General features: G+C 40.1%; 2 protein-coding genes across 6 annotated transcripts in view; one reads left to right on the forward strand and one right to left on the reverse strand.

Moving 5' to 3' along the window:
- Positions 1-12870, reverse strand: part of LOC133558939 (mitogen-activated protein kinase 8-like) — a 74937-nt gene extending 62067 nt beyond the window's left edge. For 2 of the 5 annotated variants that reach the window (XM_061910138.1, XM_061910139.1), the window contains exons 1-2: positions 12750-12870; positions 12427-12669 (exon numbers count right to left, since the gene is read on the reverse strand). In XM_061910138.1, coding sequence (XP_061766122.1) covers positions 12427-12462 — 36 coding nt within the window. In that variant the 5' untranslated portion in view covers positions 12463-12669; positions 12750-12870. The remainder of the gene's footprint in view (positions 1-12426; positions 12670-12749) is intronic. The other 3 variants (XM_061910133.1, XM_061910137.1, XM_061910134.1) reach the window with 2 other exon arrangements.
- LOC133559760 (uncharacterized) overlaps positions 12375-25335 on the forward strand; it is a 177077-nt gene continuing 164116 nt past the window's right edge. The window contains exon 1 of the mRNA XM_061911829.1: positions 12375-12897. The gene's annotated coding sequence lies outside the window, so the exon portion shown is untranslated. The remainder of the gene's footprint in view (positions 12898-25335) is intronic.

Consider the following 25335-nt stretch of genomic DNA (forward strand, 5'->3'; position numbering starts at 1 on the left):
GCAGAGATGTCCCCACAGGCAAGCAGTACATGGCCACCGGATTGTTAAATCAATCAATCAATGTTTATTTATTTAGGCCTAAATAACAAATGTCTCAAAGGGCTGCACAAACCACAACGACATCCTCGGTATAGAGCCGACATAAGGGCAAGGAAAAACTCACACCCAGTGGGACGTCAGTGACAGTGACAATGATGACTATGAGAAACCTTGGAGAGGACCGCATACATATACTGTAATACTGTACATGATAATTGGGATTTATTATATATTGTATAAAATATCACATGATATAATAATATATCACAATATATTATAGACTGTGTATATAATATGTAAATATTACATGTGTGTTCAATTTTATATTGCTACTATGGCAGGGTACACCCCGGACAAGTCGCCACCTCATGGCAGGGCCAACACAGATAGACAGACAACATTCACACACTAGGGCCAATTTAGTGTTGCCAATCAAACAACCAACATGAAACTCCAAATTTGAATAATGCACATTCATTACAAAAATAGAATTTGGATAATTTTGTGCAAACAACTCCAAAAGCCTTTTTTTTTTGGGTTGCAAAACCAAGACTATTTCTAGATGGTGCCAGCCTGGCCCTACATTTTTTTTTAAACAGAGTAATGCTTGTCCCATCTGAAATGAAAATATTTAAAAAGCACTGGTATAGAGGAATGGGCTTCACGGTGGTAGAGGGGTTAGTGTGTCTGCCTCACAATACGAAGGTCCTGAGTAGTCAGGGTTCAATCCCGGGCTCGGGATCTTTCTGTGTGGAGTTTGCATGTTCTCCCCGTGACTGCGTGGGTTCCCTCCGGGTACTCCGGTTTCCTCCCACCTCCAAAGACATGCACCTGGGGATAGGTTGATTGGCAACACTAAATTGGCCCTAGTGTGTGAATATGAGTGTGAATGTTGTCTGTCTATCTGTGTTGGCCCTGCGGTGAGGTGGCAACTTGTCCAGGGTGTACACAGCCTTCCGCCCGATTGTAACTGAAATAGGCACCAGCGACCCCAAAGGGAATAAGTGTTAGGAAATGGATGGATGGATGGATGGTATAGAGCAGGGGTCACCAACCTTTTTGAAACCAAGAGCTACTTCTTGGGTACTGATTAATGCGAAGGGCTACCAGTTTGATACACACTTCAATAAATTGCCAGAAATAGCCAATTTGCTCAATTTACCTTTAATAAATAAATCTCTCTATATAAAAAAATGGGTATTTCTGTCTGTCATTCCGTCGTACATTTTTATTCCTTTTACGGAATGTTTTTGTGGAGAATAAATGATGAAAAAAACACTTAATTGAACGGTTTAAAAGAGGAGAAAACACGTAAAAAATGAAAATTAAATTTTGAAACATAGTTTATCTTCAATTTCGACTCTTTAATATTCAAAATTCAACCAAAAAAAATGAAGAGAAAAACTAGCTAACTCGAATCTTTTTGAAAAAATAAAAAAAAGAATTTATGGAACATCATTCGTAATTTTTCCTGATTAAGATTAATTTTAGAATTTTGATGACATGTTTTAAATAGGTTAAAATCCAATCTGCACTTTGTTAGAATATATAACAAATTGGACCAAGCTATATTTCTAACAAAGACAAATCATTATTTTCTTCTAGATTTTCCAGAACAAAAATTTTAAAAGAAATTTAAAAGACTTTGAAATAAGATTTAAATTTGATTGTACAGATTTTCTAGATTTGCCAGAATAATTTATTTGAATTTTAATCATATTAATTTTTAAGAAATATTTCGCAAATATTTTTCGTCGAAAAAACAGAAGCTAAAATGAAGAATTAATCAAAACGTATTTATTATTCTTTACAATAAAAATAAAAAAAAATGCTTGAACATTGATTTGAATTGTCAGGAAAGAAGAGGAAGGAATCTAAAAGGTAAAAAGGTATATGTGTTTAAAAATCCTCAAATCCTTTTTAAGATTGTATTTTTTCTCTAAAATTGTCTTTCTGAAAGTTATAAGAAGCAAATTTAAAAAAAAAATGAATTAATTTAAACAAGTGAAGACCAAGTCTTTAAAATATTTTCTTGGATTTTTTAAATTCTATTTGAGTTTTATCTCTCTTAGAATTAAAAATGTCGAGCAAAGCGAGACCAGCTTGCTAGTAAATAAATAAAATTTAAAAAATAGAGGCAGCTCACTGGTAAGTGCTGCTATTTGAGCTATTTTTAGAACAGGCCAGCGGGCGATTCATCTGGTCCTTACGTTGGTGATACCTGGTATAGAGGAACTTGGACTTGTGTTGTTTACTCATTGGCGAATCCTTGCATTGACATTTTAACCTCCTAAGGGACAACCAGCAGGCACAAGAACTTGTTGATTTAGGTCCTGACGTTGAACAACTCGAACATAACGTTGAACCAACATGCTTTTTGACAAGGTTTAATCAATGTTGGGTTCTGACGTTGATTCGACCATTGAATTTTGATCATTTTCCAACCAATATTCAACAAGACAAATACCGCATTTTTCGGAGTATAAGTCGCTCCGGAGTATAAGTCGCACCTGCCGAAAATGCATAATAAAGAAGGACAAAAACATATATAAGTCGCACTGGAGTTTAAGTCACATTTTTGGGGGAAATTTATTTGATAAAACCCAACACCAAGAATAGACATTTGAAAGGCAATTTAAAAATAAATAAATAGTGAACAACAGGCTGAATAAGTGTACGTTATATGAGGCATAAATAACCAACTGAGAAGGTGCCTGCTATGTTAACCTAACATATTATGGTAAGAGTCATTCAAATAACTATAACATATAGAACATGTTATACGTTTACCAAACAATCTGTCACTCTTAGTCGCTAAATCCCACGAAATCTTATACGTCTAGTCTCTTACGTGAATGAGCTAAATAATATTTGATATTTTACGGTAATGTGGTAAAAATTTCACACACAAGTCGCTCCTGGGTATAAGTCGCACCCCCGGTCAAACTATGAAAAAAAACTGCGACTTATAGTCCGAAAAATATGGTACTCGGATGAATACGAGAAGGAGGTGTTTTTACGGTGCGTTCAAGAACCACTTGAGAGATACAACAGAGCAGGACGCCACAACGCCTGCCAGAAATAACTAATAGATTTTACTTATTACGCACTTTTCATTAAAATAAATATTAAAATACTACAATACAAACCAATATATAAAATAAAAGCTTAGCCATTAAAACACTAGCAGTGAGTATAAGTTGCAAACTATGAAAAAAACTGCCACTTATAGTCTGAAAAATTCGGTATAACGTTGAAACAACATCCTTTTTGACAACTTTTATTCAATGTCAAGTTGTGACGTTCATTTGACCGTTGAAATTTGGTCATTTTCCCAAACAACAACGTGGCTCCAACGTTAGACACGAACGTTGTCTCAATTTACGAATACAACTATTTTGCAACGTCGTTTAGAGGTCCGTTTTAAAAAACATATACGTATAATCAACGTTGTATCAATGTCTTGTGCCTGCTGGGTGGCCTTTAGGAGCTTAAAATGGCAATGCAAGGATTCGCCGTTGAATCAACACAAGTCCAAGTTCCTGGACACCATCCATCCATCCATTTTCTGCAGCTTATTCCCTTCGGGGGCGCTGGAGCCTATTTCAGCTACAATCGGGCGGAAGGCAGTGTACATCCTGGACAAGTTGCCACCTCATCGCAGGGCCAACACAGATAGACAACATTCACACACTAGGGCAAATTTAGTGTTGCCAATCAACCTATCCCCAGGTGCATGTCTTTGGAAGTGGGAGGAAGCTGGAGAACCCGGAGGGAACCGGAGGGTATGCAAACTCCACACAGAAAGATCCCGAGCCCGCGATTGAACCCAGGACTCAGGACAAATAAATAAATGATAAATGGGTTGTACTTGTATAGCGCTTTTCTACCTTCAAGGTACTCAAAGCGCGTTGACACTACTTCCACATTTACCCATTCACACACACATTCACACACTGATGGAGGGAGCTGCCATGCAAGGCGCCAACCAGCACCCATCAGGAGCAAGGGTGAAGTGTCTTGCTCAGGACACAACGGACGTGACGAGGTTGGTACTAGGTGGGATTTGAACCAGTGACCCTCGGGTTGCGCACGGCCACTCTCCCACTACGCCACGCCGACCCTTCGTATTGTGAGGCAGACGCACTAACCCCTCTCCCACCGTGCTGCCCTCCTCTATACCAGTGCTTATTAAATATTTTCTGTTACCCCCTAGGAAGAAGAAACTATTTTGTGCCCTCCTACTCTCCACCGTGAAAAAAAATAGTATAATTTGTCTATTAAATTGTTATAACTTTAAAAGAAACAAGACCCCAGTCTTTCCTCATCTCCCACCTTGGTTATAATGAAGCCAAGTGATACATTCGCTTCATCATTTTATGGTATGGCAAAAAAAGTAAGTAGGTAAATTTGATTTATAAAGCGTTTTTCACAGATAAAATCACAAAGCGCTGTACAAAATTGTATTAAATTAAACAACAGGGGCGATATCATAATAAGGCTACAAAAGTTTAAAAGGTGCATTGACTACAAACCCTGTTTCCATATGAGTTGGGAAATTGTGTTGGAAGTAAATATAAACGGAATACAATGATTTGCAAATCATTTTCAACCCATATTCAGTTGAATATGCTACAAAGACAACATATTTGATGTTCAAACTGATAAACATTTTTTTTTGTTGCAAATAATCATTAAATTTAGAGTTTGATGCCAGCAACATGTGACAAAGAAGTTGGGAAATGTGGCGAAAAATACTGATAGAGTTGAGGAATGCTCATCAAACACTTATTAGGAACATCCCGCAGGTGTGAAGGCTAATTGGGAACAAGTGGGTGCCATGATTGGGTATAAAAACAGCTTCCCAAAATATGCTCAGTCTTTCACACCACTTTGTCCACAACCGCGTGAGCAAATAGTCAAACAGTTTAAAAACCATGTTTCTCAAAGTGCAATTGCAAGAAATTTAGGGAATTCAACATCTACGGTCCATAATATCATCAAAAGGTTCAGATAATCTGGAGAAATCACTCCACGTAAGCGGCATGGCCGGAAACCAACATTGAATGACCGTGACCTTCGATCCCTCGGACGGCACTGTATCAAAAACCGACATCAATCTCTAAAGGATATCACCACATGGGCCCAGGAACACTTCAGAAAACCACTGTCACTAAATACAGTTGGTCGCTACATCTGTAAGTGCAAGTTAAAGCTCTACTATGCAAAGCGAAAGCCATTTATCAACAACATCCAGTCAAGATCACAAAGGGGACTGGTGGAAGTTGTTCCAGAGTCTGGGAGCTAAAACGGGTTTTAAAACAAAGGGAAAATGACACAATATGTTACTGCATATATCAGCAGACTAAATTAGGAGCCTTTGTTTGTTTACTTACTAATAAAAGACAAGTTGTCTTGTATGTTCACTATTTTATTTAAGGATAAACTTGCAATAAGAAACATATGTTTAATGTACCGTCAGATTTTTTGTTAAAATAAAGCCAATGATGCAATTTTTTGTGGTCCCCTTTATTTAGAAAAGTATCAAAGTACCGAAAAGTATCGAAATACATTTTACATGTTAAAAGAGAAAGTGAGCAGATATTATCAGTAAGTAAACAAGTACATTAATAATCCATTTTCTACCACTTGTCCTTAACAATGTTGACAAATAATAGAAGGGAAAATGACACAATATGTTACTGCATATATCAGCAGACTAAATTAGGAGCCTTTGTTTGCTTACTTACTAAAAGACAAGTTTTCTTGTATGTTCACTATTTTATTTAAGGATAAACTTGCAATAAGAAACATATGTTTAATGTACCGTCAGATTTTTTGTTAAAATAAAGCCAATGATGCAATTTTTTGTGGTCCCCTTTATTTAGAAAAGTATCAAAGTACCGAAAAGTATCGAAATACATTTTATATGTTAAAAGAGAAAGTGAGCAGATATTATCAATAAGTGAACAAGTAGATTAATAATCCATTTTCTACCACTTGTCCTTAACAATGTAGACAAAATAATAGAAGGGAAAATAACACAATAGGTGGATTGGCAACACTAAATGGGCCCAACTGTGTGAAAGTGAGTGTGAATGTTGTCTGTGTTGGCCTTGCAATGAGGTGGTGACTTGTCTAGGGTTTACCCCGCCTTCCGCCCGAATGCAGCTGAGATAGGCTTTAGCGCCCCCCCGCGACCCTAAAAGGGACAAGCGGTTGGAAATGGATGGATGGATGTTACTGCATATGTCAGCAGACTAAATTAGAACTACATTTTGTGTACTTACTACTAAAAGACAAGTTGTCTTGTATGTTCACTATTTTATTTAAGGATAAACTTGCAATAAAAAACACATGTTTAATGCACCGTCAGATTTTTTGTTAAAATAAAGCCTATAGTGTAATTATTTTGTGGTCCCCTTTATTTACAAAAGAACCGAAAAGTATTGAAATACATTTTGGTACTGGTACCGGTACCAAAATATTGGTATCGGGACCACACTACTCCAAAGGTAACAATTTTGTGAATGTCAAATGTGCAGAAAACCCCTTAACAAGTAAGGTGCAATTTTTGTAGATTGTACTAACTTAAAGGCCTACTGAAACATTTACCATGAATTGATTAACGTGGCAGTGGCTTCACGGTGGCAGAGGGGTTAGTGCGTCTGCCTCACAATACGAAGGTCCTGCAGTCCTGGGTTCAAATCCAGGCTCGGGATCTTTCTGTGTGGAGTTTGCATGTTCTCCCCGTGAATGCGTGGGTTCCCTCCGGGTACTCCGGCTTCTTCCCACTTCCAAAGACATGCACCTGGGGATAGGTTGATTGGCAACACTAAATTGGCCCTAGTGTGTGAATGTGAGTGTGAATGTTGTCTGTCTATCTGTGTTGGCCCTGCGATGAGGTGGCGACTTGTCCAGGGTGTACCCCGCCTTACGCCCGATTGTAGCTGAGATAGGCGCCAGCGCCCCCCGCGACCCCGAAAGGGAATAAGCGGTAGGAAATGGTTGGATGGATGGATGATTAACGTGGACCCCGACTTAAACAAGTTGAAAAACTTAGAGTGTTACCATTTAGTGGTCAATTGTACGGAATATGTACTGAACTGTGCAATCTACTAATACAAGTTTCAATCAATCAATCAATCAAAAGCCACTACTAGCGACCACACAGTCTGATAGTTTATATATCAATGATGAAATATTAACATTGCAACACATGTCAATACGGCCTTTTTAGTTCACTAAATTGCAATTTTAAATTTCGCGCCACGTATCCTGTTGAAAACGTCGCGGTATGATGACGTGTGCGCGTGACGTCACGGATTGTAGCGGACAATTTGATCCAGCACCGATCCCAGCTATAAGTCGTCCGCTTTAATCGCATAATTACACAGTATTCTGGACATCTGTGTTGCTGAATCTTTTGCAATTTTTTCAATTAATAATGGAGACGTCAAAGAAGAAAGATGTAGGTAGGAAGCGGTGTATTGCGGCCGGCTTTAGCCACACAAACGCAGCCGGTGTTTCCTTGTTCACATTCCCGAAGGATGATGGTGAAGCTTTACTATGGAACGGAGCGGTCAAACGAACATGGTTCCCTACCACATGTCAACCCGCAGGTTTCGGTGAGAAAATGGTGCTATTAAGTCGGCTCTTACCGTAGTTATGAGCGGAGAACTTGCGTCGTGCCTCGCCTCCTGCAGCTGCGGACTGTCTTGCCTCCTCCGGCGGATGCTTACACCGTGGAGGAGGGGGAAAAAAAAAAATCTCAGCCCGGCCGCCTTGCCTCGTCGAGAAACGTTGCTTCCATCGAAGACACTGGCGGTCACCACACCCCTCCGACTTTCAGGTACGACCATATAATCTCACTAAAACACTAGTTACACAATAAGCAGATAAGGGATTTTCTGTTGTGGGACATGCGTATTCTGCGTCTCCCTCCGCGTTGGGTCCAACCTGAGGACCTGCTGACCTCCAGACACGCCCCCGCACTCGGCCGCAGTACACACCTGTGACTGACGTGCAGCTGCTTAAGACACCAGTGGACCCAGGGATCCTCGCGGGAACTTAGTTCTCTGTTGAAGTACAATAAGCAATCATCCTGCTTTATGCAAATCCTTTTTTCCCTGTGTTTGGTCTCTCCGTGGTTCTCAGTGTCTTCTCCCGTGTCCCCGCAGAACTCTCCGTCACCTGCAAAAGTGAGCTATGCGTCTCACTCTTCCCCGGATCTCCTTTGTCCCTCGGATTGCCTCCTTCGTCCCTCGACCCCTCGCTTCCTTCCACGGACTACCCTGCCTGTCTTGCCCTTATTGGACTGCATCGCGTCTCTCAACACTTTGGTAAGACCCTCCAGCTAATCTATACACACATAGTCTTACAACACACACTCTTGGGTTTTTGACACACACATCATTCTCTAGTTTATTGTTTGTATTGTTTTGTAGTGTTATTATATATATATATATATATATATATATATATATATATATATATATATATATATATATATATATAAATACTTACTATATATATAATAAATTATTGTACACTGCGACCTGGTGTTCGTTTGCCGTCACCTCCCCTTTAGTTGAACACAACATTTTCCAGAATGATCCTAGTAAATGTGTCTAATAACATCTGAATCGCTTCCACTGCCCTCGTCTTTTTTTTCTTTTCTAGTCCTTCACTCCCACTTTCCTTATCCACGAATATTTCATCCTCGCTCAAATTAATGGGGAAATCGTCGCTTTGTCGGTCCGAATCGCTATCGCTGCTGGTGGCCATGATTGTAAACAATGTTCAGATGTGAGGAGCTCCACAACCCGTGACGTCACGCGCACATCGTCTGCTACTTCAGGTACAGGCAAGGCTTTTTTATTAGCGACCAAAAGTTGCGAACTTTATCGCCGATGGTCTCTACTAAATCCTTTCAGCAAAATTATGGCAATATCGCGAAATGATCAAGTATGACACATAAAATGGACCTGCTATCCCCGTTTAAAGAAGAAAATCTCATTTCAGTAGGCCTTTAAGAATTGTGACAATGATTTAGCCCAGGGGTGTCAAACTCAAATACAGAGTGGGCCAAAATTTTAAACAGAACAAAGCCGCGGGCATAGGTTAAACAAATGAACCTTTTAATAGAGACACAGGTTTTCCATTAAATATTGAACAAGCAAGGCTTGTATAACTTTAGTGACATGCAAAATCCAGTTTCAAATAATAATAATAATAATTAAAAAAAAAATCAATGGCATATCAAATAAAATTTGAATAAAAAAGTAATGCCTTTTTTGTATTTGCAATCTTCTGAGGTAAATATAAAAAACTTTCAACAGGCTAATAATACATTTGAAAATAAAATAACAGTAATGAATGAACCAAACATTCAAGCCTTGAACTAGCAAGAGAAAATGCATGAATAAAATGTTAATTATTGGTATGTTTGCTGGAAGTTTCCCAGAAGAGTTAGTGCTGCAAGGGGTTCTGGGTATTTGTTCTGTTGTGTTACGGTGCCCATGTTCACCCGAAATGTGTTTGTCAGTCTTGTTTGGTGTGGGTTCACAGTGTGTCGCGTATTTGTAACAGTGCTAAAGTTGTTTATACGGCCACCCTCAGTGTGACCTGTATGGCTGTTGACCAAGTATGCCTTGCATTCACTTGTGTGTGTGTGTGTAAAAGCCACAAATATTATGTGACACGCTGTTAGTATGGAGGAAAAATGAACGTGACGACAGGTTGTAGAGAACGCTAAAGGCAGTGCCGTGCACGCCCCCAATATAGTTGTCCAGGTGGAAATCGGTAAAAATTCAGGAGAATGGTTGCCCCGGGAGATTTACGGGAGGGGCACTGAACTTCGGGAGTCTACCGGGAAAATTAGGAGGGTTGGCAAGTATGAGTATTAGCGGTGAATGCGGTGTTACAGCGACACCACAGCTGTATAACACCGGCTCCCCAGCTCTAATGCTAAATTGATATTGCCTCAAGGGCCAAATTAAATTACACGGCGGGCCAGATTTGGCCCGCGGGCCAGAGTTTGACACCCATGATTTAGCCCTTTATTATTGCACCTCCTGGTACCCCAGCACTTCCAAAACCCTCAAATCTAGACTCCAAACATCCCAGAATAAGCTAGTCCGGTTACTTTTAGACCTCCACCCCGGATCACACCTCAATCCAACCCACTCCTCCAAAGTGGGCTGGCTCAGGATGGAGGACAGAGTAAAACAACTTGCACTGAGCCTAGTCTATAAAATCCACTACACCTCCTTGATACCGAAGTACATGTCAAACTACTTAACGTAAATGACCACCATAACCACAACACCAGGGGGAGCTCCACAAACCACGTTAAACCCAGATTCCGATCTAACAAAGGTCTTAACTCATTCTCTTTCTATGCCACATCAATGTGGAATGCACTCCCAACAGGTATAAAAGTAAGTGCATCTCTATCCTCCTTCAAAAGCGCTCTAAAACAACACCTCCAGGCAACTTCAACACTTTACTAATACCCTCCTCCATTCACATCCCATCTCCCCGGATTATAAACAACTCAAATGTACTTCTAATGTATATACTTGTTCTTATGCTATGTGAACTCACTATGTTCTCTGCTGGCTGTACATATCCTACTAAATAAGACCTACTCTGTTTCAATGTCCACATTTCTCTGTTGATGCAATTGTTGATGACTGAAGTACTGATATCAACCAAAGCTCCTCATCCCACCCCCCGGATTGTAAATAATGTAAATAATTCAATGTATATACTATGATGATTAACTTGTGTGATGACTGTATTATGTTGGGGGCTTCACGTTGGCAGAGGGGTTAGTGCGTCTGCCTCACAATACGAAGGTCCTGCAGTCCTGGGTTCAAATCCAGGCTCGGGATCTTTCTGTGTGGAGTTTGCATGTTCTCCCCGTGAATGCGTGGGTTCCCTCCGGGTACTCCGGCTTCCTCCCACCTCCAAAGACATGCACCTGGGGATAGGTTGATTGGCAACACTAAATTGGCCCTAGTGTGTGAATGTTGTCTGTCTATCTGTGTTGGCCCTGTGATGAGGTGGCGACTTGTCCAGGGTGTACCCCGCCTTCCGCCCGATTGTAGCTGAGATAGGCGCCAGCGCCCCCCGCGACCCCAAAAGGGAATAAGCGGCAGAAAATGAATGGATGGATGGATAGTTTGTTCATTTGAATTTAGCAGTTGTTATTTTGGAGAGTTTTGGGATCTTGTCATAGGAAAATATAAACACATTTGAATATATTGTCGATGGAAATGTATGTCACAGCCCTTAGTTTGTTAGGGTTAGGGTTCATGGGGCTTCACGGTGGCAGAGGGGTTAGTGCGTCTGCCTCACAATACGAAGGTCCTGCAGTCCTGGGTTCAAATCCAGGCTCGGGATCTTTCTGTGTGGAGTTTGCATGTTCTCCCCGTGAATGCGTGGGTTCCCTCCGGGTACTCCGGCTTCCTCCCACTTCCAAAGACATGCACCTGGGGATAAGTTGATTGGCAACACTAAATTGGCCCTAGTGTGTGAATGTTGTCTGTCTATCTGTGTTGGCGATGAGGTGGCGACTTGTCCAGGGTGTACCCCGCCTTCCGCCCGATTGTAGCTGAGATAGGCGCCGGCGCCCACCGCGACCCCAAAAAGGGAATACGCGGTAGAAAATGGATGGATGTATTATGTTGATAGTATATATTTGTACCATGAATTGATTAACGTGGACCCCGACTTAAACAAGTTGAAAAACTTTTTGGGGTGTTAGCTGGGGACATCTCTGCGCTGCTGATCCGCCTCCGCTTGGGATGGTTTCCTGCTGGCTCCGCTGTGAACGGGACTCTCGCTGCTGTGTTGGATCTGCTCTGGACTGGACTCTCGCGACTATGTTGGATCCATTGTGGATTGAACTTTCACAGTATCATGTTAGACCCGCTCGACATCCATTGCTTTCCTCCTCTCTAAGGTTCTCATAGTCATCATTGTCACCGACGTCCCACTGGGTGTGAATTTTCCTTGCCCTTATGTGGGCCTACCGAGGATGTCGTGGTGGTTTGTGCAGCCCTTTGAGACACTAGTGATTTAGGGCTATATAAGTAAACATTGATTGATTGATTGATTGAATTACCCAGTATATGACATACATATTCTGCAGGACTCTTAAATTCATAGCAGTTGTTGTGATACTGCAGCACTGCACTACTGTACAACTTAGCAGCACAGTAAAGTACAGGAGTTAAATGATCTTGGCTATTTCTGTGTGCCCCCCATATGCGCAGATGCCCCTGCAGGGCCTGCGGAGAAGCGCAAAGGAGCGCCACCTGGACGTCCCGGTGCAGACTCCCGCAGTAAAGGAGCGTGCTAGCACGCTGACTGACTTACCCCTTGCTCCAGGAGAGCCCGCAGTGTTATGATCATCGTGCCGGCTGCAGCACCCCGACCGCCCGCCCGAGCCGCTTCGTCCTTCCCTGGGCACCGAGTGGCGCACACCTCCGGCAGGAAGGAGCCGTCAGACGGATTAGTTGAATCGGCGTGGCTGATCTCTCGCCTCCGGCTATTGGACGTTCCTGAGTTGTCGCTGTCAAGCCGCGGGGATGATCCAATTATGTGTTTAGCGGCGAGGCGCTAAGAATAGAGCAAATTACAGCAAAGAGGTGGGCGAAAAAAAAAAAAAAAAAAAAGTTTCTCAAATGAACCATGCCAACCTGCAGATCCACGCCGAAGACGAGGTGCTCTTCCCGGGGAGACGTCGAAGCAGCGATGCGCTGATTGGGAGGATGACTTTGGGTCCTTGGTGGGAGCACTGAAGACGGAGCACAACGACGGACGGGATTGGGTTACATATGTGACCAGGTGAGACATCATATCTCCATCTTTATCGCCACACACACTTCCAGGATGACGAGACTATTCGGGCCCGTGTAGTGTGCGTTGTACTGGGGGTGCAATGTGAGGACCGTATACCCACTGTTTGTCCCTATTTCCGAAACAGCAACATCTCGGCTCGGGTCTGGCCGCTGTTATGTGCTCGCAAGGCGGATTAAGAATGTCAATAAGAGCGTACAGTTGTTGGCTGGCCACATATCAATATGTCAGACTGTAAGCATCGTCAACAAGACGCTAAGGCTTCGAAAAAAAGTGCGGGAAAATGTTACACATAATCATGGTCGTAAAAGACAGGTGACCATTTTGTGACCCCAGTGTCAAAAAATACAAAAGAAACACTCTACTTTGTTTCATTTTAGTGCACTGTTAGAATAATATAACATATCTAGTCTGACCATATTGTGAAATCCCAAAAAGAGGACTATGTGTGCCAAGGCCGGGACTAGGTGAACATTAGCCAATGATACTTCAACTTGCTTTATAAATATTTATTTGAAGGCCTACTGAAATGAGATTTTCGTATTTAAACGGGGATAGGAGGTCTATTCTATGTGTCATACTTGATAATTTCGCGATATTGCCATATTTTTGCTGAAAGGATTCAGTAGAGAACATCAACGGTAAAGTTCGCAACTTTTGGTCGCTAATAAAAAAGCCTTGCCTGTACCGGAAGTAGCGGACGATGTGCGTGTGATGTCACCGGTGTGAGGGCTCCTCACATCCTCACATTGTTTATAATGTGAGCCAACAGCAGTAAGAACAATTTGGACCGAGAAAGCGACGATTTCCCCGTTAATTTGAGCGAGGATGAAAGATTCGTGGATGAGGAAAGTTAGAGTGAAGCACTTAAAAAAAAAAAAAGGCAATGGCTCCAGGCGCGTCCATCCATCCATCATCTTCCGCTTATCCGAGGTCGGGTCGCGGGGGCAACAGCCTAAGCAGGGAAACCCAGACTTCCCTCTCCCCAGCCACTTAGTCTAGCTCTTCCCGGTGGATCCCGAGGCGTTCCCAGGCCAGCCAGGAAACATAGTCTTCCCAACGTGTCTTGGGTCTTCCCCGTGGCCTCCTACCGGTTGGACGTGCCCTAAACACCTCCCTAGGGAGGCGTTCGGGTGGCATCCTGACCAGATGCCCGAACCACCTCATCTGGCTCCTCTCGATGTGAAGGAGCAGCGGCTTTACTTTGAGTCCCTCCCGGATGGCAGAGCTTCTCACCCTATCTCTAAGGGAGAGCCCCAAACTCATTTGGGCCGCTTGTACCCGTGATCTTATCCTTTCGGTCATGACCCAAAGCTCATGACCATAGGTGAGGATGGGAACGTAGATCGACCGTGTTCCCATGGGGCCCGGTCGGGCACAGCCCGAAGAGGCAACGTGGGTCACCCCTCCAATGGGCTCACCACCCATAGCAGGGGCCATAGAGGTCGGGTGCAATGTGAGCTGGGCGGCAGCCGAAGGCAGGGCACTTGGCGGTCCGATCCTCGGCTACAGAAGCTAGCTCCAGGCGCGTTTCAGATGTAATTAGACACATTTACTACAATAAATCTGGAAAATCCCTTATCTGCTTATTGTGTTAATAGTATTTTAGTGAGATTATAAGGTCTTACCTGAAAGTCAGATGGCTGCGGTGAACGCCAGTGTCTCTGAGAGAAGCCGAGGAGCCAAGATCACAGCCGCGTTTTTGAGCTGCAGGATGAGGTCGCGTAATCCACTCAAGTCTCCGGTAAGAGCCGACTTAATATCACAATTTTCCCATCCAAAAACTTGCTGGTTGACGTAGAGAAACATGTTCGCTTGACCGCTCTGTGTTAAAGCTTCACGACAAACAAAGAAACACCGGCTGTGTTTCGGTGCTAAAGGCAGCTGCAATCCACTGCTTTCCACCAACAGCATTCTTCTTTGATGTCTCCATTATTAATTGAACAAATTGCAAAAGATTCAGCAACACAGATGTCCAAATTACTGTGTAATTATGCGATGAAAAGAGACAACTTTTAGCCGCAAGTGGTGCTGGGCTAATATGTCCGCTACAACCCGAGACGTCACAAACACGCGTCATCATTAAGCGACGTTTTCAACAAAAAACTCAGCGGGAAATTTAAAATTGCAATTTAGTAAACTAAAAAGGCCGTATTGGCATGTGTTGCAATATTAATATTTCATCATTGATATATAAACTATCAGACTGCGTGGTCGCTAGTAGTGGCTTTCAGTAGGCCTTTAAGAATGTCAATAAGAGCGTACAGTTGTTGGCTGGCCACATATCAATATGTCAGACTGTAAGCATCGTCAACAAGACGCTAAGGCTTCAAAAAAAAGTGCGGGAAAATGTTACACATAATCATGGTCGTAAAAGACAGGTGACCATTTTGTGACCCCAGTGTCAAAAAATATTTAAAAAACACTGTACTTTGTTTCATTTTAGTGCACTATTAGAATATTCTAACATATCTAAGCTGACGATATTGTGAAATCCCAAAAAGAGGACATATGTGTGCCAAGGCCGGGACTAGGTGAAAATTAGCCAATGATATTTCAACTTGCTTTATAAATATTTATTTGAATGCCTACTGAAATGAGATTTTCGTATTTAAACGGGGATAGCAGGTCCATTCTATGTGTCATACTTTATCATTTCGCGATAGTGCCATATTTTTGCTGAAAGGATTTAGTAGAGAACATCCACGATAAAGTTCGCAACTTTTGGTCGCTAATAAAAAGGCCTTGCCTGTACCGGAAGTAACAGACGATGTGCGTGTGATGTCACCGGTGTGAGGGCTCCTCACATCCTCACATTGTTTATATTGTGAGCCAACAGCAATAAGAGCAATTCGGACCGAGAAAGCGACAATTTCCCCATTAATTTGAGCGAGAATGAAATATTCGTGGATGAGGAAAGTTAGAGTGAAGCACTAAAAGAAAAAAGAAAGAAAAGGCGACGGCTCCAGGCGCGTTTTAGATGTAATTAGACACATTTACTAGGATAATTCTGGAAAATCCCTTATCTGCTTATTGTGTTAATGGTATTTTAGTGAGATTATAAAGTCAAGGTGAAAATTTGCCAATGATACTTGAACTTGCTTTAGAAATAATATATTTAGTTAAATAAAGCATTTTTCTCTTGTGTTGACAGCAGTGACGTGCGGTGAGGTTCATGGCTGGTGAGGCACTGACTTCATCACACTCAGATTTACAAACATATGAACCCTATAGGGTATCTTATTCACCATTTGATTGGCAGCAGTTAACAGGTTATGTTTAAACGCTCATACAAAAACACCCAAAAAAGCACATTTAATAAAAAAAACATTCGGGGTTTCGGTATAAATCGATTCGCATACGAACCGATTCGAATACGTTGTGCGATTCAGAATCGATTCTCATTTTTTTTTTAAACTATATATTTTTTTTTTTAATCAATCCAACAAAACAATACACAGCAATACCGTAACAATGCAATCCAATTCCAAAACCAAACCTGACCCAGCAACACTCAGAACTGCAATAAACAGAGCAATTGAGAGGAGACACAAACACCACACAGAACAAACCAAAAGTAATGAAACAAAAATGAATATTATCAGTAAAAGTATCAATATTAGTTATAATATCAGCATAGCAGTGATTAAAAATCCCTCATTGACATTATAATCAGAAAAAAGAACAATAGTGTCACAGTGGCTTACACTTGCATGGCATCTCATAAGCTTGACAACACACTGTGTCCAATGTTTTCACAAAGATTAAGTCGTATTTTTGGTTCGTTTAATTGTTAAAACAAATTTACATCATTGCAATTAGTTGATAAAACATTGTCCTTTACAATTATAAAAGCTTTTAAAAAAAAATCCACTACTCTGCTAGCATGTCAGCAGACTGGGGTAGATCCTGCTGAAATCTATGTATTGAATGAATACAGAATCGTTTTAAATCGTAAAAATATAGTTTTTGAATCGAGAATCGAAAAAAATCGATATATAATCGTATCGTGGGACACCCAAAGATTCACAGCCCTAGTATCTAGGCTGACTATATTGTGAAAGCCCAAAAAGAGGACACATATATGCGTGCCAAGGCTGGGACTAGGTGAAAATTGGCCAATGATACTTCAACTTGCTTTATAAATAATATATTTATTTAAATAAAGCATGTTTCTCCTCTGTTGACAGCAGTGTTGGCACTAGGAAGTTTCAAAATGGGGTCCCATGGACCCCATCAAGTTATAAAAATGGGGTCCCACAGTACATTTTTGGGGTTCCACTTTTTTGACAGCGTTTTGAAAACAAATGTTAAACGTATGCATTGTCCTGTTACATCTCACGTTATATACAGTGTTTTGGAAAAAGGTTGTCATAAACGTTACTTAATTCATTAAATCCCCCCCTAAATCCTCAGCCCGATCCATCAGGCTGTCAGGACTTTGAAATCCCACCCCCTGGAACAACCTGAACTCTAAACCCCATGACCCACAGAAAAAATGACTACGCAAAATTGCACACATCTGCTGCTTTATCATAAGTATTTGCACTACTGATAAAACACTCATTGTTTACAGCCATATCCTATTTAAAAAACAACAGAAACTATATATATTGTCACTTTAGTAGGTATCAGGGGGGTCACTAGACCTAATACTGTACTGGGGCACACCTGGGGCACAAATGGTGAAGTGAATTATATTTATATAGCGCTTTTCTCTAGTGACTCAAAGCGCTTTACATAGTGAAACCCAATATCTAAGTTACATTTAAACCAGTGTGGGTGGCACTGGGAGCAGGTGGGTAAAGTGTCTTGCCCAAAGACACAACGGCAGTGACTAGGATGGCGGAAGCGGGAATCGAACCTGCAACCCTCAAGTTGCTGGCACGGCCACTCTACCAACCGAGCTATGCCGCCCCACTAAATAATTAAATAATTCATGTGAGCGTACAAAGCGCGCAAGCAAAAACATTTTTAGCACTTATTCATCATAAAAAATACATAAAATAGTGCTTTAAACTATGAAATCATATCAGATGATGTTGTATGGATCTGTGATGAACCACCTGAAATTAACTCATGCATTTGACCTACTTGTGCACTTTTTTACTCCAGACTTCTAAACTGCTACTGGTAAAAACAAAAAGGAAGAGCAATGAATCTTTTTGAAATATTTATTGCAGTAATCATCTGCAAATTTAACATCTACAAAAGTAAAACAAAAAATAAAGCACCCCTACATCTCTGGGTTCTTTTATATTATTTAATTTCCATTTATGGCAATGTGGCGAATCCTATTTCAGATACACAAAACTATAAAATATACACAAAACAATAAAGCCACAATAGTAGAATAAATGAACAACTGTTTTGTGTCTGTTCAGGGAATCATTTTCTGAGAAGAAAACTAACGTCTCCTTTTCATTTTTGCAAAGTGGTCAATCACTCTGGACAGACATGGAAATATTACAGTAACTGTTATACAGTTGACCAGTGGTTCCCAACTGCTGGGTCGCGACATAAAAGTGGATTGTGTGTCATTTTCAGTCAGATGTGTGCATGGAAAAAAAAAAGATTAGGGAGAAAAAAATCAAATTGTGGCAACAAAACCAGATATTTTTAGCCATTTTTCTAGTGACTATTAGTGAGTATGTTAGCATATGTAAATGTATTCAGTTATAAACATTCATTCACTTTCTTCTTTCCTTCATGGATCTAAACATTACCGCTGCTGCTAGTTTTTTTCTGTTTTTATTTATTAATAAGTTGTAAGTGTATTTATTTCAGTATAAAAGTGTTAAAAGGTTTTTGCTTTGGTCATGAAATGATCATAATGGTGTGCCAGGGCATACATACATTTTATATTTAACGCTTAAATCCCTAGAGTCTACATCAACTTCAGATCTATTCCTCATTTCAAAATGTTTAGTTTTTTTGTTTGTTTTCCACCCTTTTTTTGTCAAACAAAACTATGTTTTTTTTTATGGCAAGCACACAAAATATGTAAAAACTTCCGCCAAAATTATTTTTCAAAGTGGAATATTTGATGTGACAGGTGAGGAAGGTAAGGGGTAGCTGTGTTTCAAGGGATTCTGGGTATTTGCTCTTTTGCGTTTGTATTGTGTTACGTTGCGGATGTGGCGCATATTTGTAACAGTGTTAAAGTTGTTTATACGGCCACCCTCAGTGTGACCTGTATGACTGTTGACCAAATATGCCTTGATTAACAACCGTTCCACTATCTCGCTCTCTCTGCCCCTCCCTCACGAGTTCTGCTGCTTGCACACCTTCACAATTTGTTTTGTTTTTCAACCTCTTCTTAACTCTATACGTACATTGAAAATACACGCAACTCTGACTCAAAACGCCGGACATTTGAAGCATTCAAGAAACCCCGCCCGGACAGGCCTGCAAAAGAGGATGTATGGTCAGTCTAACATATCAAAACAATGTAAATTATTATACCGACCAAGTGTTTTTCGGGGGGTTGTTTGTGTTCAGAGGGCTGGCCTTAAACTGATTGATTGATTGATTGATTGAAACTTTTATTAGTAGATTGCACAGTCCGGTACATATTCCGTACAATTGACCACTAAATGGTAACATCCGATTAAGTTTTTCAACTTGTTTAATTTGGGGTCCATGTAAATCAGTTATTTAACAAACAGGAAACAATACGTGACACATATCTACAACGTTAAATAAATACATCCTGTGGTGTACCTCAGGGATCAATACTAGGACCAACATTGTGCAATCTCTATATAAATGACGTTTGTAAAGTTAGGAAGGGTTTAAAGTTAGTATTATTTGCGGCTGATACAAGAATGTTTTGTTCAGGAGAGAACACACAGAACCTAATGTGAATAATAGAAGAAATTAACAAATTAAAAAGATGGTTTGACAAAAACCGACTGTCTTTGAATCTCAGTAAGACTAAAATAATGCTATTTGATAACAGTAGAGGGGAAAGACAAATACAAATAGACGGAATAGAAATTGAAAGAGTATATGAAACCAAATTTGTAGGTACGATGATTGATTTTTTTTTATTTTTTAATTGAACTGGAAATCTCATGTAAAAAATATACAACATAAAGTAGCAAGAAACACGTCAATAATGAATAAACAAAACATATTCTAGACCATGGGTGTCAAACTCTGGCCCGCCGTGTAATTTCATTTGGCCCTTGAGGTAATATCAAATTAAGATTAGAGCTGGCCCGCCGGTATTATACATGGTCGATGCCTCTGTAACACTGCATTCACCGCTGATACTCATACTTGCCAACCCTCACAATTTTCCCGGGAGACTCCCAGAGTTCAGTGCCCCTCCCGAAAATCTCCCGGGGCAACCATTCTTCCGAATTTCTCCCGATTTCCACCCGGAAAACAATATTGGGGGCGGGCCTTGAAGGCACTGCCTTTAGCGTCCCCTACAGCCTGTCGTCACGTCCGCTTTTACGCCATACAAACAACGTGCCGGCCCAGTCACAGAATATATACGGCTTTAACACACACAAGTGAATGCAAGGCATACTTGGTCAACAGCCATAAGGGTCACACTGAGGGTGGCCGTATAAACAACTTTAACACTTTTACAAATATGCGCCACACTTTGAAGCCACACCAAACAAGAATGACAAACACATTTCGGGAGAACATCCGCACCGTAGCACAACATAAACTCAACAGAAAAAATACCGAGAACCTTGCAGCACTAACTCTTCCGGGACGCTACAATATACACCCCTGCTACCACCACACCCCGCTCCCCCAATTTTTATTTAAATTGTTTTTGATATGCCATTGATATTTTTTTAATTATTATAATTTGAAACTGGATTTTGCATGTCACTAAAGTTATATAAGCCTTGCTTGTTTAATATTCAACGCAAAACTTGTTTGGGTCCCTATTAAAAGGTTAATTTGTTCAACCTTGGCCCGCGGCTTTGTTCAGTTTTAAATTTTGGCCCACTCTGTATTTGAGTTTGACACCCCTGGACTAGACCAAAAGTCACTCCACTCCACTGCTCGCTAGTGTTTACATATCTGAGTTATTCTGTCGAAACATGGAAAATAACTACAAATGCACAGATCATTCATTAACCATGTTACAAAAAAGATAAATTAGAATAATACATAATGTTGGATATGGAGAACATACAAACCCTTTCTTCATTGAATAAAAAATACTGAAATTCCACGACATACTGAATTTTTTAAACAGCTATCAATCAATCAATGTTTCAATTTTTACTTATATAGCCCTAAATCACAGGTGTCTCAAAGGGCTGCACAAGCCACAACAACATCCTCTGCTCAGATCCCACATCAGGGCAAGGAAAAACTCAACCCAATGGGACAAAGAGAAACCTTGGACGGGACCGCTAAAATTATACACACAGCAAATTATAACCGGCTACCAAAGAATGTACAACAATTCTTCTCTACTAAAGAGGAGAAATATAACCTTAGAGGAAAATGCAATTTAAAACATTTGTATGTGCATATAACACTTAAAACCTCTAGCACAGGAGTGCCCACACTTTTTCTGCAGGCGAGCTACTTTTCAATTGACCAACTCGAGGGGATCTACCTCATTTATATATATCATTTATATTTATTTATTTATGAAAGAGACATTTTTGTAAACAAGTTAAATGTGTTTAATGATAATACAAGCACGTGTAACACATATAGATGTCTTTCTTTCACAAAGACAAGAATATAAGTTGGTGTATTACCTGATTCTGATGACTTGCATTGATTGGAATCAGACAGTAATGATGATAACGCCCACATTTTCAAATGGAGGAGAAAAAAAGTTGTCCTTTCTGTACAATACCACATGAAAGTGGTTGGTTTTTGGCATCTAATTCATCCAGCTTCCATACACTTTACAAGAAAAACATTGGCGGCAAATTCCGTAGCTTGCTTGATTGACATTCACGGCACCCGAGGGTCTTGTGAGATGACGCTGGCTGCTGCCAGTTCATTATTATGAAAAAATGACAGAGAGGAAGGCGAGAAACACTTTTTATTTCAACAGACTTTCGCGCCGTCCCTTCCGTCAAAACTCTAAAGGCCGACTGCACATTTCCTATCTTCACAATAAAAGCCCTGCTTCATGCTGCCTGCGCTAACAAAATAAGAGTCTCGGAAAGCTGGCGTGCACATCACTTGTGCACGCCAGCTTTCTGAGGGATCGCTTGTGCACGCCAGTTTTCCGAGACTCTGTATTTAGTTAGCACAAGCAGCATGAAGCAGGGCTTTTATTGTGAAGATAGGAAATGTGCAGTCGGCCTTTAGAGTTTTGACGGAAGGTACGGCGCGAGAGTCTGTTGAAATAAAAAGTGTTTCTGGCCTTCCTCTCGGTCATATTTTCATAATAATGATCTTGCAGCAGCCAGCGTCATCTCACAAGACCCTCCGGTACCGTGAATGTCATTTAAGTGACGTCTTGGTGAAGATTGATGATCACTCATTTTTAGGTCTATTTTTTTTAAAAGCCTGGCTGGAGATCGACTGACACACCCCCCGCGGTCGACTGGTAGCTCGCGATCGACGTAATGGGCACCCCTGCTCTAGCATATCAGTATGTGGAATTAAATGATGCAATGGATTAAGTAAAGAAGTTAAACAACGGACTGATATGATCCAGTTTAAGAGGTTGTTCAAATTAAAAGCGCTTACAAAGTACAAAGCAGAATAATGAGAAACACTTGCAACCTTATTAAAAATAAGATATTCTTCATCTCAGTGTGTTTATCACGACTGAATTAATTATCTATTACAAAAACTGCTGTATTAAATCATTCACAGATGTCATTGCGCTACAAAAAGAAGTCCGTCAATGAACGTATGTATTTGTAAACACTCTGAAGTGGGAAAGCGGCAGGATTAAATAAGCTTTGCTTCTTCCCAATTCTTTTCGGACATGGGTTTAAAGTGAAATGATATGAAATTGTGTGATTTATTATACTGTAAGTGTGTTCATGTTCAAAATAAACTAAAGAAAGAAAGAAACGGACGATACGGCTTCTAAAAAGTGCAGGGAAATGCTACAAATTATCATGGACGTAAAAGACAGTTGACCATTTTGTGACCCGCGTGTCAAAAATATATAAAACATTCTACTTTGTTTCATTTTACAGCACTTTTGATTTAAGGATAATATAACATAACAAAACAATGTAAATTATTATACCGACCAAGTATTTTTTTGGGGTTGTTTGTGTTTACAGCCAAGGCCTTGTGTCATGAGCTGTGGATAAGTTCAATTCAAGTAAGCATGAAACAACATGGTTTTTGACAACCTTTAATCAATGTTGGGTTATGACGTTGATTTGACCATTGAATTTTGGTCATCTACCAACCAATATTCTACAACACAAATACAACGTTGAAACAACATGCGTTTTGACGACTTTTAATCAATGTTGGGTTCTGACGTTGATTTGACCGCTGAATTTAGGTCATTTCGAAAACCAATATTCTACAACACCAATACGTTGAACCAACATGTTTTTGACAACATTTAATCAATGTTGGGTTATTAAGTTGATTTGACCATTGAAATGTGGTCATTTCCCAACCAATAGTCTGCAACACAAATACAACATTGGAACATGCTTTTTGACAACGTTGAATAAATGTTGGGTTCCGACGTTGATTTGACCGTTGAATTTTTGTAATTTTCCAACCAAATACAATGTTGAAACAACATGGTTTTTGACAACATTTAATCAATGTTGGGTTCTGACGTTGATTTGACAATAAAATTTTTGTCATCTACCAACCAATATTCTACAACACAAATACAACATTGAAACAACATGCTTTTTGACGACTTTTAATCAATGTTGGGTTCTGACGTTGATTTGACCGCTGAATTTTAGTAATTTTCCAACCAAATACAATGTTAAAACAACATGGTTTTGTACAACGTTGAATAGATGCTGGGTTCCGACGTTGATTTGACCGTTGAATTTTAGTAATTTTCCAACCAAAAACATGTTGAAACAAGATGGTTTTTGACAACGTTTAATCAATGTCAGGTTGTAACGCTGACTTGACCATTGAATTTTGGTAACTTCCCAACCAATATTGTACAACACAAATACGTTGAAACAACATGCCTTTTGACAACATTTAATCAATGTTGGTTTCTGACGTTGATTTGATCATCGAATTGTGGTCATTTCCCAACCAATATTCTACAACAGAAATACGTTGAAACAACATGCATTTTGACAACTGTTATTCAATGTCAGGTTGTAACGTTGACTTGACCATTCAATTTTGGTAACTTCCCAACCAATATTGTACAACACAAATACAACGTTGAAACAACATGCATTTTGACAACGTTTAATCAATGTTGGGTTCTGACGTTGATTTGACCATTGAATTGTGGTCATTTTCCAACCAATATTCTACAACACAACTACAACTTTGAAACATGCTTTTTGACTACGTTGAATAAATGTTGGGTTCCGACGTTGATTTGACCGTTGAATTTTAGTATTTTACCAACCAAATACAATGTTGAAACAACATGGTTTTTTACAACGTTTAATCAATGTTGGGTTATGACGTTGATTTGACCATTGAATTGTGGTAATTTCCCAACCAGTAGTCTGCAACACAAATACAACGTTGAAACAACATGCTTTTTGACGATGTTTAATCAATGTTGGGTTGGGTTCTGACGTTGACTTGACCATTGAATCGTGGTCATTTTCCAACCAATATTCTACAACACAACTAAAATGTTGAAACATGCTTTTTGACAACGTTGAATAAATGTTGGGTTCCGACGTTGAATTTTAGTCATTTTCCAACCAAATACAACGTTGAAACAACATGCTTTTTGACAACGTTTAATCAATTTTGGGTTATGACGTTGATTTGACCATTGAATTGTGGTCATTTCCCAACCAATATTCTACAACACAAATACAACGTTGAAACAACATGCTTTTTGACAACATTTATTCAATGTCAGGTTGTGACTTTGATTTGACTGTTGCAATTTGGTCTTTTCCCAACCAACAAAGTGGATCTAAAGTTGGACATCAACATTGTCTCAATTTACAAATGGATGTAAACTCAACCTTGCATCAACGTCTTGTGCCTGCTGCATACGAACAGTCGGGTGAACAAGTGTGTTTTATAAACACTTTCAATATGGCTCTTCACATCTTTTAGTATTGCTAAATAAGACATCTAAATCTAGCTCATACTGCACACTTGGAATGGGTATATTTATTATTTTTGTAATACCTTTTATCTTCTCAATGGACAATACAGTGAAGTAAACCCACATTTATTGCTGTAATTGGTAATTTTTTTAACTATAGCAGAGCCCTCTGAACATGAAATCAAACCCGAATAGTCATCTTTTACACTTGTTTAATCCAC

The sequence above is a fragment of the Nerophis ophidion genome, linkage group LG09, assembly GCF_033978795.1.
Source record: "Nerophis ophidion isolate RoL-2023_Sa linkage group LG09, RoL_Noph_v1.0, whole genome shotgun sequence".
Lineage (NCBI taxonomy): Eukaryota > Metazoa > Chordata > Actinopteri > Syngnathiformes > Syngnathidae > Nerophis > Nerophis ophidion.